General features: G+C 40.7%; 2 protein-coding genes across 2 annotated transcripts in view; both read left to right on the plus strand.

Annotated features, from left to right (window-relative positions):
• Positions 1-3,537, plus strand: part of SLC35F2 (solute carrier family 35 member F2) — a 64,088-nt gene extending 60,551 nt beyond the window's left edge. Inside the window, exon 9 of the mRNA XM_058663956.1 lies at positions 3,289-3,537. Within this exon, the coding sequence (XP_058519939.1) occupies positions 3,289-3,303 (15 nt within the window). The 3' untranslated portion in view covers positions 3,304-3,537. The remainder of the gene's footprint in view (positions 1-3,288) is intronic.
• Positions 3,538-3,757: 220 nt separating this feature from the next.
• Positions 3,758-16,350, plus strand: part of SLN (sarcolipin) — a 52,305-nt gene continuing 39,712 nt past the window's right edge. Inside the window, exons 1-2 of the mRNA XM_058663959.1 lie at positions 3,758-4,172; positions 15,235-15,429. The gene's annotated coding sequence lies outside the window, so the exon portion shown is untranslated. The remainder of the gene's footprint in view (positions 4,173-15,234; positions 15,430-16,350) is intronic.

Here is a 16,350-nt window from a genome sequence, read left to right on the forward strand (position 1 = left end):
AAGACATTTATTGTTGAGGGATTGGTTTACGTAATTATGGAACCTGGTTAAGTGCTGCAATAAACCATCTGCAACCTGGAGCCCAAAGGAAGTTGGTAGTATAGTTTCAGTCTAAACCTGCAGACTTGGAGAACCACTAGACCAATGGTATAAGTGCTGATCTGAGACTGAAGACCTGAGGACATTGATTCCGTATCTGGGGAGAAGATCACTGGGTCAGTTCAAGAAGACAGGGCGAAAGCATCTTTCCTGCACCCTTGTGTTCCCTCCCAATGGATTAGGTGCTGCCCACCCACACTAGAGAAGGTGGGTCTTCTTTATCATATAAGGATTCAGATGCTAGTATTTCTGGAAACATTCACAGATAAACTCTGGCTAATGTTTTATCAACTTTCTGAACAACCCTTGCCCTACTTAAATTGACACAAGAAAATGAATCATTATACCTTCTAGCTATTTTGAGTTTGTTTCAATCTCTGTATAGTCCTATCATTCTTCACATCCCACGTGGTTCTCCCAATCACTGGAATCTTTGTGAAATATCCTTAGTGGGTTCAGAAACCTTCAGCAGCTCTGTGTTTCAGAATGAGGTCCAAGCTGGACCTAACTGGTTTTCTTCCTAGCTTCCCAGTCTGCTGTCACAGAGCTCACACAGAGGCAGTTAACAAGCCCCCTCTGTGGGCTATGCTCACATGCTTCCCTGCATTCTGCCCTGTGCCCTTACAGGCACAGCTCCTCAGGCACACCATTCCTCTTCCCCTTCCTCTTTGCTCATTTTTTTTTTATAAAATTTTTATTTAACATATTTTATTATTGTACCTCAAATACCAAAAATGATAGAAGCAACATACAAAGTAAAATTATAAAGCAGCTTAACACATAAATAGAAAGATTCTTGACAAAATGTTGTTAAGTCTTGCCTGGCAAAACTTAAAATGATAATACATCAAGACAATATATTTTATATCCCTTAAATGGAAGGTTAGTTCATCTTCTAATACCTGTCTAATCAACAAAAATATTATCATAACAAATTGGCAAATAAAAACCATGACCATCATCATCAAAGAAAGGGCCTTTCATACAATTTGAACACATCATTTTTAAAAAAGAAAATACTCCTATTAACGGGACATAATATGATTAAACCATCAAAGAAAATTACTTCTTTTTTTTTTTTACTATTTTTCGGATTGACATCATTTCATAACAGCCACATCGATCACAGCAACATTTAATGCTTACTGCATTCAAGTTTCAGCTCATCTTCACTTCCTCCTATCTTGATGAAAGTTTCTTTCCCTCTGTAGAATGCCCAGAGGACTTTGCCCCTTGTCCCACTCAAGTGATACAAATAGATCATCTCCTACTAGAATTATGCTGCATTCCTCAGAATGTGTATGGGAGTTGAATGTAGGAGTCAAACACTACGTTTTGAGGTTGTAAAGGAGAATGTTCATTCCAAGAAAGCCAAGAAATTAGAGATACTTAATGACATCTCACATTTCAGATACATACTTTGGTGATACATTTTTAGCATTTTTTTGCACATTTGTAATTTTTTCCCCCTTAACAGACCAGTGATCCTGATTGAGAATACAGGTGCCTTATGTTTTATTTGCATTTATTTTTTGAAAGTGGAAACACTTTCAAAAGTGTCCATTTTGGTTCTATTATGTCACATTTTAGAAATTTTATACAAGTAACTGGGACTTCAGTCTCCTTTTTATATAATACCATAGGCAAAACAAGATATGATAGAGTAGTTACATAAAAGCTAAATGGGAATAATGCTGGAATTAAATTGTTGGTTGGCAGCAATATCACTCATTTCTTCGTTTAAAATTATATTTCCTGAGCAACAGAGAAGTCACTATTCTGGAAGATTGCCCATATAGCTCTCAAAAATTGGTTTAGGTTTTAATATATAAAACAGGGTGCTGCCACTGTTGTGTAGTAGACTAAGCCTTTACCTGTGGCACCCAGGATTCCGTATTGGTGCTAGTTCGTGTGCCTGCTGCTCCGCTGCCCATCCAGCTCACTCCTAATGGCCTGGGAGAGCAGTAGAGGATGGCCGAAGACCATCCTGCATCCATGTGATGGACCCTGAAGAATCTCCTGGCTTCAAATTAGCCACTTCTAGCCATTGCAGTCATTTAGGAGTGAATCAATGGATGGAAGATCTTTCTTTCTGCTTCTCCTCTCTGTTAAATCTGCCTTTCCAGTAAAAAGAAAACCAAAAAAAAAAAAAACCAACCCCCCCCCCCAAAAAAAACCCTTAAAACATTTCTAAAGGAATAAGAAAGCTAAAGAACCAACTCTCTTTTATGTTCAACACACAGCACCAAGGATAAAGCCTTAAAAGTAGCAGAAACTCAGTATAGTGCATTTGTATCTGTCAATTAACCATGTTTTGGTTGTTTTCTACCAGATTTTGGTTTTTATGTTTATTTATTTTTATTTGAAAGAGTCTCTCTCTCTCTCTCTCTCTCTCTCTCTCTCTCTGTCTCACACACACACACACACACACACACACACTCTACTAAATTTTCATCTGCTGGGCCAGACCCACTCTGGAAGCCTGGTGCTCTATCTGAATCTACCCCTGTGACTGGCAGACTCAAGTGCTTGCCCCATCATGTGCTGCTTTCCACAGTGCATGTTAGAAGGTAGCTAAATGGAAAGCAGAAGCAGAACTCCAAAGCCAGGCCCCCTCTGATACAGGCTACAGTTGTCCCAAGTGGTAGCTTAACCCATTGTACCACAGTGTGCTCATTATCATATTTCACACGCATGAATCCACTATTTTTGACTTGAGTGTGAAGTTTGCAGGTGATTGAGAGAGAGACTTCTAGTTCAGGGGAGAAGATGGCCCAGAACCACTTGTACATGATGGGGTGACCGCGTGAAGCAAATGACCGCCAGGGTCTACAGCATTGGCCTTCATACATCTTAGGCCCAGGGGTGGTTTCTGCAGAGCATTCCAGACATTCCTGAGGAGATAGGGGCAGGTTGATCTATCCTGGACTCACTCTTCCTCTGCCTCAGGCCAGCATCCTGCCCTGCCCAGCCTAACATCGAGTAACATGGTAGGAAGAAGAGTGGGAGCAAGGCAGGGAGGGTGGGAAGTATCATTATGTTCTTAAAACTGTATATATAAAATACATGAAACCTGTTTCCCTTTCATGTAAGTGACTAATTAAAAATTTAAAAAAAAGTAAGTGATGATTTGATATGTAGGACATTACCTGATGATGGACCTGTTAAATATACATTACTATTTCCCAGAAAGCATCATTCTAGGCATCAACTAAAATAGACCAGAACAACTAACTTCAGAAGAAGCGTGCTGAGGAATTGCTGCTCCAGTTTGGAAAGCCTAGACTGGTAGGTTACATTTCCTGTGATCAGAGTGGATGTTATTAAGAAATGACAAGGAAAGTAAACAGAAGGGAAAAACACAGACAATCATGCTCACCCTCATCCTAACACAAACATTGAGGCAAATAGCTGTGAAGTAGCCACGTCTTTCCTCAGGAGCTATTTCAAGACATCTAGTGCATGTCTGAAAGTAATGGATAGTAAATAACCCTCTGTAAATATACATTTTTTTCTTTATAATACAATAAAGTTTAACTTATTAATTAGACATAGCAATAAATTAACAATAACTAATAGTCACAGAATAGTTTAAAAAACGTATTGGATTAAAATTCCGTGACTGTGCTTCTTCAAAATTGTACTGTACTCATTTTTCTTTTGGTGATATGAGATGATACAGTGCCTGTGCGGTAAGAAGTGAGGCATAATGTAATGCTATTATGTAAGGATTACTTGAACACAGGCACTGTGATACCAAGGCAGCTGCCAGGTGATTCGTTTATGGTAACATATGCAACATGTATACCCTGGACAAAAGGATAAGTTATGTCTTGGAGAGAATGAGTAGATTGGTGTGTGATTCCATTACATTGTTCAGAGCAGCGTGCAATTTAAAGCTTTTGAGTTTTTTTCTACAACTTTTCATTTAATATTTTTCGGCTGTGTTGAGTACAGGTCTCTGAAGCCACTGAATACGAGACCATGATAAGGAAGGACAGCTGTGTTTGGAAACCAGAATTGGCAGAGCTGAATAACAGACCTATGGCCTCTACCTGTGACTGAACTTCCAGGTGAGAAACTTGTTGTATTAATACAAAGCTGGATGATCTGGGATTCTCCCTTGCCACTTTTTTTCCTCCATATAGCTCTCAATTTTCAAAGATTTATTTTCTTTTTATTTGAAAAGCAGAATTACACGGAGAGAGAGAGTCTTCCATCCCCTGTTTCAACCCCATTAACCACAACAGCCAGAGCTGGACCAATCCAAAGCCAGGAGCCAGGAGTTTACTCTGCATCTCCCACATGGCCATAGGGGCACAACCACTTGGGGCCCTCTTGTGTTGCTTTCCCAGGCACATTAGCAGGGCATTGGACTGGGAGTGAAGGAGCTGGGACTCAAACAAGCATCCGCATGGGACGCTAGCACTGAGCGAGGAGGGTTATTTAGCTTGCTATGCCATGTCACTAGCCACTCTCTTTTTACCTTTCTAACAAATAAACTTAATTAACTAATAAAATGTTTCATATTACTTAAACTTTCCACATCTTAAGGATATTATATTTGTGCTTCTATTTTTTTTAAGATTTATTTATTTTTATTTGAAAGGCAGATATACAGAGAGGAAAGACAGAGAGGAAGATCTTCCATCCGATGATTCACTCCCCAAGTGACTGCAACAGCCAGTGCTGTGCTGATCCAAAGCCAGGAATTAGAAAGTTCCTCCAGGTCTCCCACACGGGCGCAGGATCCCAAGGCTTTGGGCCATCCTTGACTGCTTTCCCAGGCCACCAGCAGGGAGCTGGATGGGAAGTGGAGCCGCCGGGATTAGAACCAGTGCCCGTATGGGATGTTCAAGGCAAGGACTTTATCCGCTATGCTATCGTGCCAGGATGCTGTGCCTCTATTTTAATAAACAAGGAAGCTTGAGGCTCGGCAGCGTGGCCTAGTGGCTAAGGTCCTCGCCTTGATCCCATATGGCCGCTGGTTCTAGTCCCGGCAGCTCCACTTCCTCTCTGTCTCTCCTCCTCTCAGTATATCTGACTTTGTAACAAAAATAAAATAAATCTTTAAAAAAAATAAACAAGGAAGCTGAGGCCTATTTCAATCAGGATAGGTCACGTTTGCTGCTGTAACAAACAGCCTCAGAAATCCTAATGACTTAAAACAACGAAGATTTGCTTTTTGTTTATATTATGGGTTCATATGGATCTGCCTTAGATTGTCCTCTGGGATCTAGGCAAGAGGAGCTTCCACAACATAGGACTAGTAGAAGCACAAAAATTCCTCCCTGGCTTTTAGAGTGGTTGCCCAGAAATGACATATTCTCTTAATTTCATGGACCAAAATCAATCAAATGGTAATGTATCAATTAAAAAGAATGTGAAGAAATGTGAATTCAGAGTCTATATTTTTTAGCTTGCATAATAAATTATCACAGTAAAATACAAATGCTTGCATTTTCTATCATTGTTGCAGTAATACAATCAGTAATGTGGAAAGAAAACTAAAAGGGCGACTCAATTGTAAGGGGTCGCTTTTAACTTTTAGAATACAATTTTTGTCTGGACTCATGGAGGCTTTTTTGGAACTCAGGAAAATGATGAGCTTTAAGCATTGCTGTTTTGCTCCATCTTGGCAGGTAGGATCACATGCAATCAGTTGATGGTCCTCAATTAGAGAGCACCCAAGCCTGCCAGAGAATGCTTTTAGGTCTTAGGAATTTGAAAATGAATTCTGAGCTTCAATACTAGTTGTTTTCCAGCCCTGCTACCTGGGAGACTATTTGATTATGCCAGCTAGAATAACTAACGTGGTGATCTAGTAAGCACTGGAAGACATAGAGTTCTTCACCTAAAGCTTTTTCAAAAGCCCTGGATAAACTGGAGTTCACAAATAGGTTGACATCTGCAGGGTTTGGCTGGAGATTTTTTCTGGAGGACACCACCGGCCTTGTGAGCACAGAGCAGCCCAGGGTGCTGAAGGAAGTACTGCAAGTGCAGTCCTGGATCTGCCCCTTGCTGGGTGAACCTTGTGCATCTGTTTCCTTTCCTTCAAAAAAAAAAGAATGAGGATTCATCAGTTCTGAGCGCATCAAAGCAGCGCTCCTGTGGAACACTTAGTGTGCCCTGTTTTCGGAGGGTGCTGGTATGCCTCATACTCTGCCTTAAGACTATTTCAAGTTATGTAGTATAACCCCTGCATCTTTATCTTAAGGCACCAGTGTTTCTGTGTTGGCTGTGGAAACGGTCCTAGAACAAAGCATGAAGTGACTTACCAGTAGTCATGGATATAAACTGCCACCTAAAAGGAGGGCATCAAAGCTACACACACAGGTAGAGAGAACGAGTTCTAGTGTTCTATGGCATAGCAAAGTGGCTATAGTGCACAAGAACACATGTTTTGTTTTATGAAGGACTAGGAGAGAGGAGTTTGAAGCTTTCCACACTTTAAGTAATGTAAGGAAATGGAGGGCCTGGCTCTGTAACTCAACTGGCTAATCCTCGCCTTTAAGCACAAGAATCCCATATGGGTTTGTGTACTGGCTGCTCCACTTCCCATCCAGCTTGCTGCTTGTGGCCTGGGAAAGCAGTTGAGGTTGGTCCAAAGCTTTAGGACCCTGCACTCATGTGGGAGACCTAGAAGAGGTTTCTGACTCCTGGCTTCGGATCGGCTGAGCTCCAGCCATTGTGGCCATTTCCGGAGTGAACCAGCAGATGAAAGATCTTTTTCTCTCTTGTTCCTCTCTGTAGATCTGCTTTTCCAACAAAAATAAATAAATCTTTTTTTCAAAAAAGCAATATAAGGAAATGGAAACAAATGATCAAAGTCCTGACTTAATTACTATAAGTTGTATGTATGTTTAGAATCATCACGTTGTATCCCATATGTATATATAATCATGATGTGTTAATCAAAAATTTAAACACAGGGATTTAATTGGGTGGTGAAGATGCTGGAGTCTCATGTTGGAGTACCTGGGTTTGAGTCACAGCTCTGGCTCCTGACTTCAGATTGCAGCTAATGGAGACCCTGCAAGACAAGCATGATGGCTCAAATAATTGGGTTTTTGCCACCCATGAGGGAAAGCTGGATTGAGACCCTGGTTCTTGGCTTTGGTCCCAACCCAACCTGGAACTTTTCAGGCATTTGGGAGAGTAAGCCAGTGGATTGCAGGAGTTTGTCTTCTGTCTCTGTCTGCTTTCCAAATATATACATTTCAAATCATACTTTAAAAATGCAGGAGCAGTTGCATGATGGTTCATTTTATCAGTGAATTACTCTGGAACTTGTTGTCTTTTTTTATTAAGAAGTTCTTTTCCGTAAGGGTGCTCCCTTTCCCTCTGTATCCGTTTAGAACCCAGGGACCTTTAGCAAGTCAGAGTGGTTGATTGCCACTTTTGTCCTGCTCATCTGACAGACTCTGCCATTTTGTCCCAGCAGATGGTGCTGTGGAAAAGCTGGTGCTCCAGAATCCACTAGAGCTCTCCCAAGGCCTGACGGAGGCTGCTGCTCCTTTCTGAGGTGAGCTATGCTCATTCAGATCTAAGCAAGGCTCATGTGGTTCTTTGGTAGTGAATGAATGAATGGCTCAAGTTTGCAAAAGCTTGCCCAGAGATGTTGTAGTCCCTGGCATTTAGCATTTGGATTTATACACAGTCATTTTTAGAAGTGTCCCCTGGGGCTTGGCAGCGTGGCCTAGTGGCTAAGGTCCTCACCTTGATCCCATATGGCCGCTGGTTCTAATCCCGGCAGCTCCACTTCCTCTCTGTCTCTCCTCCTCTCAGTATATCTGACTTTGTAATAAAAATAAAATAAATCTTTAAAAAAAAAAAAAAAGTGTCCCCTGGACCTAGACATTTAAATAGGACTGGTTTAAGTATCTACTTATGTGGAAACCACCGACTTCCTTTCTTACCCAGGGGACCATGCCCTTTGCAGTCAAGCAGTTTTCAAATTTTCAACCCTCAAAACATAAGATAAGCCCCGTCTCCCACACACCAAGACCACCATCCTGCTCAGGGACCCTTAATACTTCAGGTGCTGTGAAGGTAATCACCTTCTCAGCAGGATGCTCTCAAGATGTATAAATGTGTCCACGTGAAATTATGGGCAGTAACTTTTCAAGGAAGGAAGCAATGTTACTCCTTTTCAAAGGGAAGATTTTCTCAATGAATCGAAGTTTTCTGGTAACTTCCTTGCTGAAAAAGAGAAAAACAAACTTCACAAATGTATTATCTGAAAGATCATTTCACCACATTATTAAAATTTAATTAAAAATGTAAAAAGTAAACTTTTTTATTTACAAAGAGGGAAGAAGGGAAGAGAGATTCCTATTCCATGATTCTCTCCCCAAATGACTGTTAAATTCTGGGGTTGGGTTGGGATGGAAGCCAGAATCTGGGATCTCAGTAGAGGTCTTCCAAGCGGGTGACAGGAACCCAATTACTTTGAGCCATTATTGTGGTTATCCGGACCCTAGCTAGGCTAAATACTTGCTCATATGAGGATTATTTACACTAAAGAATCAATGTGGGGGAGAGTGAAGATGGTGGAACAGAGTAAGGGCATGTTTAAATAGACATAGAATCATTAGCCAGGGTGAAGTAGAGAGGGTGCAAACCTGGGAAATAGGAGAGGACAGGCCAATGGCAGAGGGTCACCTGGAGACCCCTGGATGAGGGGATAACAGTGGAGACAACAAAACAGTGTTAGTGACCAGATAGCCCAGCAGTAGTTGGCAATTGGAGTTCCACCAGTGGCCAGGTAGGAATGGGAGTTCTCTGGAAGCTCAGGAGGTGAACCCAGGCATAGAACTGCCCATCCTGCTGATTTGCTTGATTCAACCATGAGCAGAAGCAGACTGGCAAAGCCTAAGCAGGCAGGTGCAGGAACAGGGTGAATTTTATGGCTCAGACCCCTACAAGTGTTACATTTTTGTATAATGAGAAAAAGGCCATGGGACTGAAGGAACAGCAATGAGTTGCACAGGCATTGAGCTGGGAGAGAACTCACTTCCTGCTTAATGCATTGCACTGGTCTCACAGGGTAAATAGTACTGACTTGGCATCCCATGGGTTCCACTCAAAATAGGTGTGGGTGGCCCTCCGGCTTAACAGCCAGCTTGTTCTAACAAGACTGGAACTGCTCAAACCAGGAGTGGGAAGAAGATGTGGTCACAGCACAGAATCACAAGGGGTGGAGAGTGGTGACCTGGAAGCTGGGACTACGGAGACCACAGTGGAAACCTAGCACAAGAGCCCAGGACTGAAACTCATTAGAGGGAGTGGTACAAGTGACCGCAAATGAAGAACCTACAGAATGCAATCAGTAAAATCAACCCGTAGACCAATGGGCAACACAGCTTAGAAACCAGCTCTAAGGAAAGGAATCTGTTAACCATAATAGCAATGACCCAGAGCAAAAGAAGAAACAGAGGCACAATGAATATTATTGATGCTTTTTACCCTGCAAAGGAGCAAAAGGCTTTGTCAACCTCAGACTTAACTGAAGAAGACATAAAGGAAATGGGGGATAAAGAATTTTAAAAACTTGTTATAGAACTAGGCGCAGTAGCCTAGAGGCTAAAGTCTTCACCTTGTATGTACCAGGATCTCATATGGGCACCACTTCATGTCCTCATGGCCTCGCTTCCCATCCAGCTCCCTGCTGGTGGCCTGGGAAAGCAGTCAAGAATGCCCAAAGCCTTGGGACCCTGCGCCTGTGTGGGAGACCTGGAAACAAGTGCCTGACTCTTGACTCCTGGCTTTCTGATCAGCTCAGCTCCAGCCATTGTGGCCACTTGGGGAGTGAATCATTGGATGAAAGATCTTCCTCTCTGTCTTGCCTCCTTTCTGTATATCTGACTTTTCAATAAAATAAATAAATAAATCTTTAAAAAAACTTGTTATAAAGCTTCTTCAAGACAATGAGAAGCACATACAGGATTTCAAGTAATTCAAGGAATTTGTCACACAACACTGAACAAAACACTGAAAATCAAGCTGAATTACACAATGGAGCAAAATAAAAATTCAGTGGAAAGCCTCAATGAGCAAGACAGAAGAAAGAATTTCAGAATTGGAAAAAATTTCCTTCAACAATCAAAAAAACTGGAAATGGAACTGAGTCAAGCTAAGAATAGTATTCAAAAATTAAGGGATACTATTAAAAGGCTGAATATATGACTTACGGGAGTTCCAGGAGACACAGAAAGAGAAGCTGGGTTTAAAAAAATCTATCCAATGAAAATAACAAAGGAAAACTTTTGTAATTTAGAGAAGAAATTAGGAAACAAAACACAGAGGGGCACAGAACTTCCAGTAGGGTTGACCAAAAGTAATCTTCACCAAGATACATGATAATCAAGCTCTCCACAATTGAACACAAGGAATAGATCCTTAAATATGCACGTGAAAAAAACCATTGCACATTAAAAGTGGTAAAGAAAGACAGTACATAATGATCAAAGAATCCATTCAGCAAGAAGAAATCGCATTACTAGTTCCTTATGACATTTTTTCATGTCTAATTGTACGTGGTTTTTCTATCTTGTTTTTCTTTGCTAATCTGACTAAAAGTTTGTTTTGCTCATCTTCTTAAAAATGGCTCAAGAAAGTCACAATTTGTAATTTTGTAGTTTCGATTCCATTTATTTTTGTTGTGAGTTTTATCATTTCTTGCTTCTTGCTCATTTTTTTTCTTTTTAAATATGTTCTTGAGCTGCATTGTTAGATCATTATTTGAAATATTTCGATTTTTTGTGTCTGATGTTATAAATGTCCCTCTCGATACTGTTTTTGCTGCATCTCATAGGTTTTGATATTTTTGTTTTTATATTCGTTTCTTCAAAACAGTTTCTTCTTATTCATTTCCTCAGTGACAGATAGGTCATACGATAGCATCATTTTCTTCAAGAAGTTTTTTGATTTTCTTCATTTCTTCAGCAACACGTTGGTCATTCAGCAGCATGTTATTTAACTTCATGGCATCGTAAATTTCTATTTTTCTTTCTGTTATTGGTTTTGTTTTGTAGCTTTTCATGTAAGAAGATGTATAGTAACTGTATAATGGAGACTGTCATATCCAGATGTGAAGATACAATGCAGTGTGAATCTCTGCTTCCAAATCAAAATGTACTTTCTCTGGTCCTTGTCTGCTTCCAACTTTGGGTCCCCACCCCCTCTCGTAATAACCATCAGGAGTGCTCCAGAAACCCCTCAAAACAAACAAACAAAACTAGAATCGATAGACAGAGAACAACAAGGAAAGCTTAGAACCAGAGAGGAAACGGTCAGCGGGGATGCACTTATAAATCACTGGGTGGGACACAAAGATTAGTTACTCATAACTGGGGTATGGAAGATTTCTCTGCACACCCCTCCTAAACATGCTCACCTAAACTGTTGACATTTATCCTGTTAGAATTACAGAGTTAGACCACCTGAAAAACAGCCAGGTTCAGCGAAAACGTGCTTCAATGCTATAAACTGCTAAATACTAAAATTAAAATAGGCATGAGACAGCTGAATAGCAATCTAAGCCATTTTAAGGTATATAGAACACGGTTGAATATAAACCAAAATTGAAATGTCTATGAAGCAGTTACAGGTTGTGGTTGAGAACCTGCATTTTCCTATTAACATATTGGTTAATCCATACCATGTCAATTAATGCCATAAATGTTGTAAATGGTTGGAAATATTATGTTGGGACTTTTAATTGATTGGAATGATATTCTGCCGGCTCTACCTTCAGACCAGAGATGGTCTCACCAAGAAACCATTGAACTTACCAGGACAATAAGATGCTGGACTTTATGCTTGGTAAATACCTCCAATGAAAGAATGTCAACTGAATTTGAACTATGGAAATGCAACAAGGTGGAGCAATCCACCGTGGGGAGAGGGTGTGGGGAGGGGCGGGGGGAATCCCAGTGCATAAAAAATGTATCACATAATGCAATGTAATTAGTTTTTAAAAAAAAGGAAATGCAATAAAAATATATGTTAAAAAATAAACAAAAACAAACAAACAAACATATCAAAATGTACTCCCAGTGAACTATTGAATGCATCTTGACAACAGGATGCCAACTCTGTAAGGATACACTTACATAGCAGAATGATGGACTTGTGACTGATTATGAAGGACTATACTGTTTGTAATAATAGAGAGGAAATCAGTGGAGGCAGGGAAGTTGGGGAGGGGGAAATGGGATTGTATCATAAGTTTAGAGAAAAAACAAGAAGAAGAAGAAAAGAAAAATAAAAGAAAAAGCTTTAGGGGATGGTGTTGTGGCAAAGTAGGGTAAGCTGCTGCCTGTGATGCTGGCATCCCATAAGGGTTTGTATCTTGGCTGATCTACTTCCGATCTTGCTCCCTGCTAATGTGCCTGGGAAAGCAGTGGAGGATTGCCCGAGTGCTTGGATCCTGCCACTCACGTGGGAGACCTAGATGAAGCTCGTGGTTTTGGCCTGGCCCGGCCCTGGCTGTTGCTTGGGGACAAGGAATAAGCCAGAGGATGGAAGGTCTTTATCTCTCGCATTCTCTCTCCCCTTCAATGCAATTTTTTATATAAATAAATATATATTTATTTATCTTAATATAAGCTATAAAGTCTGAGAACCTCCATGTTTCTTTAAAAGCATAATACCTACCAAGGATCTTGTATCTGAAGGCAAGTGTTTTTTGTATGTTTTTTTCCATAGCAGTAACATTTGCTGGTAGCAGTCTTACTTCAATTTTTGTCTTAATGGAAAAGTTAGCCTGAGTTTTTCCATATCGTTAAAATGTATTTGCACCAATACAACTGTACATTTTGTTTTTTATCTTCCTGTTTAGTTTTGTACTTTTTGTCTCTTGCGGTCAATTTCTGCCTTCCAATCACTCCCCAGCCTACAAAAAGGACTTTGGAAGTTGGCTACAGACTTCTCACTCAACTTCCTCCCACCATTTAAGTGGTCCCTGCCCAATAACCCCTTCTAGAACGACATGGTTTCCTAATTTGTGTATGTTAATGATTGTGACCTTGACTTATTTCTGGAAGTTACTCTGATTTTATATCTATCTTACCTTCACTTACAAATGCTTTTCCTCTATGTCTTGCTTTCCTATAGTCTCGATTTTGACTACAACACCTTGTCAAACTTTGTACACTTGTTTTTGCAGCTGTTTTTATCTCAACTTTTACTCTTTTGAAAATTTTTTTTTCTTCTTGGCTAGTGTTCTTTCTACCTTTCCTGGTGTTCATGATTGATGCCTAGACTTCCAGTGTCACCTACACCCTTCATTTGCTTGGACCCACATCCTGTCCAGAAAAACTTCAACACTGTGTCAGTGCCAGATACATCCTCATTTACCTACTTGGCATCATACCTGATCCAACACAGGAAATTTGTATTGGAAAACATTTGGGGTGGAGTTTCTGTGTTGCCCACTACCCAGCCTATGGTGATAAATGCATGATACAGGTTAGGTATCAATAATTTTATAGCAGAAGCTTCTCTATGAAGCCCACTGTACCCTGTGGGTCTTGGCTTTCTCCAGGCGTTTATTATGGTTGTTTTCTCACTTTTCTCTTCCAACAGCTCCAGTGCCAGCTTCCTCTAAAAGGAGAGAATGGATAGATTATGTTCACTGCAGCAGCAGCAGCAGCCGGCACCATTCCTTTGAGAAATTCTAGTTTTCCTCTCTCTAAGTTACCACATTCTCCGTCCTCTGGAGAATGTGGTAAGGCCTGGTATTTGTTATACCTGGTTGACAAAAGGCACCAAATACTACTTACTGTGTGTTTCTCTTTCAGTTGTCCTTATATTAAATTCTTCACAATGTGAAGCTCCCTTCTCCTCTGTTGTCTGATTATTTCTGGCTCCAGGAATTCTAAAATCATGTGCTTTTAGCAATCCACAGACAGTATGCATTTGGTTTTGGAGGACCCCAAAGTCCATGTTCAGTAATCTACAGCATGACAACAATGGGCAGTATTCCTATGTACAGAAGTCTCCCTATATTGTTATGCTTTGTACCAACAAGATAAATCACCTATCATATGTATGGTGCTTTGCAAATGCGTAAGCAGTCACTGCATTCCTCCACTCAGATTGTCCTGCTGTAGTTCTTTCACTTTCTTACTTTCTAATAGGCTAAGAAAGGGTTCACAAAATTTGTATATACCTGATCTCTGGCACCACTATCTAATGGCATGTATGTTAAGTCCCCTCCTATTACATGCGTATTGCTCCACAATATAGTTGGGGATTACAGTCTGGACCACCAGAGACAGTGCAGAGCACTAGCACAAGAGCTCCTATTGGTAAGAATATTTACTGCAGCTTTAATCATAATGTCCCAAGATTGGAAGCAACTCAAATGTCCCCTGAAAGGAGAATGAATTTAAAAATCGTGATATATTCACAAATAGAACACTATTTTCTTTTCTTTTTTTAGATTTCTATGTTTTTTATTGAAAAAGTAGATTTACAGAGAGAAGGAAAGACAGAAAGATTTTCCATCTGCTGGTTCATTCGCTAAGTGGCTACAATGTCTGGAGCTGAGCTAATTCCAAGCCAGAAACCATGAACCTGTTCCAGAGCTCCCAGGTGGGTGCAGAGTCCCAAGGCTTTGAGCCATCCTCTCCTACCCTCCCAGGCCACAGGCAGGGAGCTGGGTGAGAAGCAGGGCATCTCGGATACAATTCGGGACCCATATGGGACCCCAGCAGATACAAGGTGAGGATTTAGCCAGTAGGCCCCAGAGTAGTATTTTCAATAAAAAGAAACACGTAAATGATACATGTGGTAATGGAAATAAATCTCAAAAACATTATGTGAGATGAAAAAAGGCAGAAACAGAAGAACACATATTGTTTGACTCTATTCATGTAAAATTCCATATCCTGCGAAGTAATTCGTGGAAAGAGAAACCTGAAAAGCGGTTGTTTTTGCTGGTATGGGAGTCATTGGAAATGGGCATGAGACCTTCCCCAAGGTCTTGATTACATGGCTATTCAATAGCTATTTCATGTGTGTTGACTTTTTTATTTGAATTTATCTTACATTATTCTTTGTTCCTTATGCACCCAGGTGCCACATTCTACCCTCCAGCTGTAACCTGTTTCGATCGTTCCCATCTAGGTACTGGTTTAGTGGAAGGTAGTTCACAGTCCAGAAACATGTGGCTCTCTAACCTTAGAATTCTCCAGAGGTTTTGGAATCTACTGTTGCACAAAGAGAACTTTGGATCTTCTTCTTGTGAAATATGGTTGCTCGCTAACTAGCAACACCTGGCCAAGTACTCACTGTTGATGTCATGAAAGCAATTTCATACAGGTACGTATTTTAAAGCTTAGGACTGTAAATAAGAAAATAAAAAGGTATAAGATTGGCAAGCTGTTGGGTAGTAGAGTGGTCTACATTCTAATCCTTAGATTCTATGAATGTGGTGGTTTATTGTGTAATACTGTGAAAAAGGATCTTGGCATTTATGATCAGTTTAGGGGTATTTGAAAGGCCAGATGGATTATTAGCCAGTGAGCCTAGTGCAAACGCAAGAGCAGAGCGCGACAGTATCACACAAACATCCAAAAAGTTTATACAGTACATGCATACAGTCCACAAGGAGGAGATTATGCAGCACACATCTTTTTTCATAGATATCTTTCCAGGGCAACAATATTGATCATGCTTTAAGCAAAAATCCCAAGACTTGGTAAACCAGAGAACTGGACACTAGATGGCATTGTTGAAATTAAAATTTTGGAAAACAAATGCTTTAGCCCTGACTTGATTCAGGCAAATCCTGTTACTGGATCCTGTTATTGACAACGGGGAAAGAACAGTGGTCTGTTAAGATTGTATTACCTTGGAGGCTCCACGCTTCCCCAGTTGGGCTGCAAACATCCACTCCACAAGATTTATAAGACTGCCTTCTGTTGGGAGCACTGCACGCTGGTTCAAAGCCAGGAGGCAGCAGGAAGACAGGAGGTCACAAGTGAGGCAGATCTGCCTCCTTTCCAAGGCCAGGCCAGTCAGGTAGCACCCAGTGGACCCACAGGAATGGAAGTGATGGGAGTGAGAGCTGAGGCTACTATGGCAATGAATGTGGCTGTTGTCATCTGTAAGGCTAGCCTGTCTTTGCAATTTTCTGGAGCATGGAGAGTATAACTGTTTTAGCTGCTTCTGTGATTTTCGACTGAAGGAATTGGGAATGCTTTCATTAGAGAAGGATGCTTTTGATTGTTGTCTCATTGT

Source organism: Ochotona princeps, chromosome 4, assembly GCF_030435755.1.
Source record: "Ochotona princeps isolate mOchPri1 chromosome 4, mOchPri1.hap1, whole genome shotgun sequence".
Taxonomy (NCBI): domain Eukaryota; kingdom Metazoa; phylum Chordata; class Mammalia; order Lagomorpha; family Ochotonidae; genus Ochotona; species Ochotona princeps.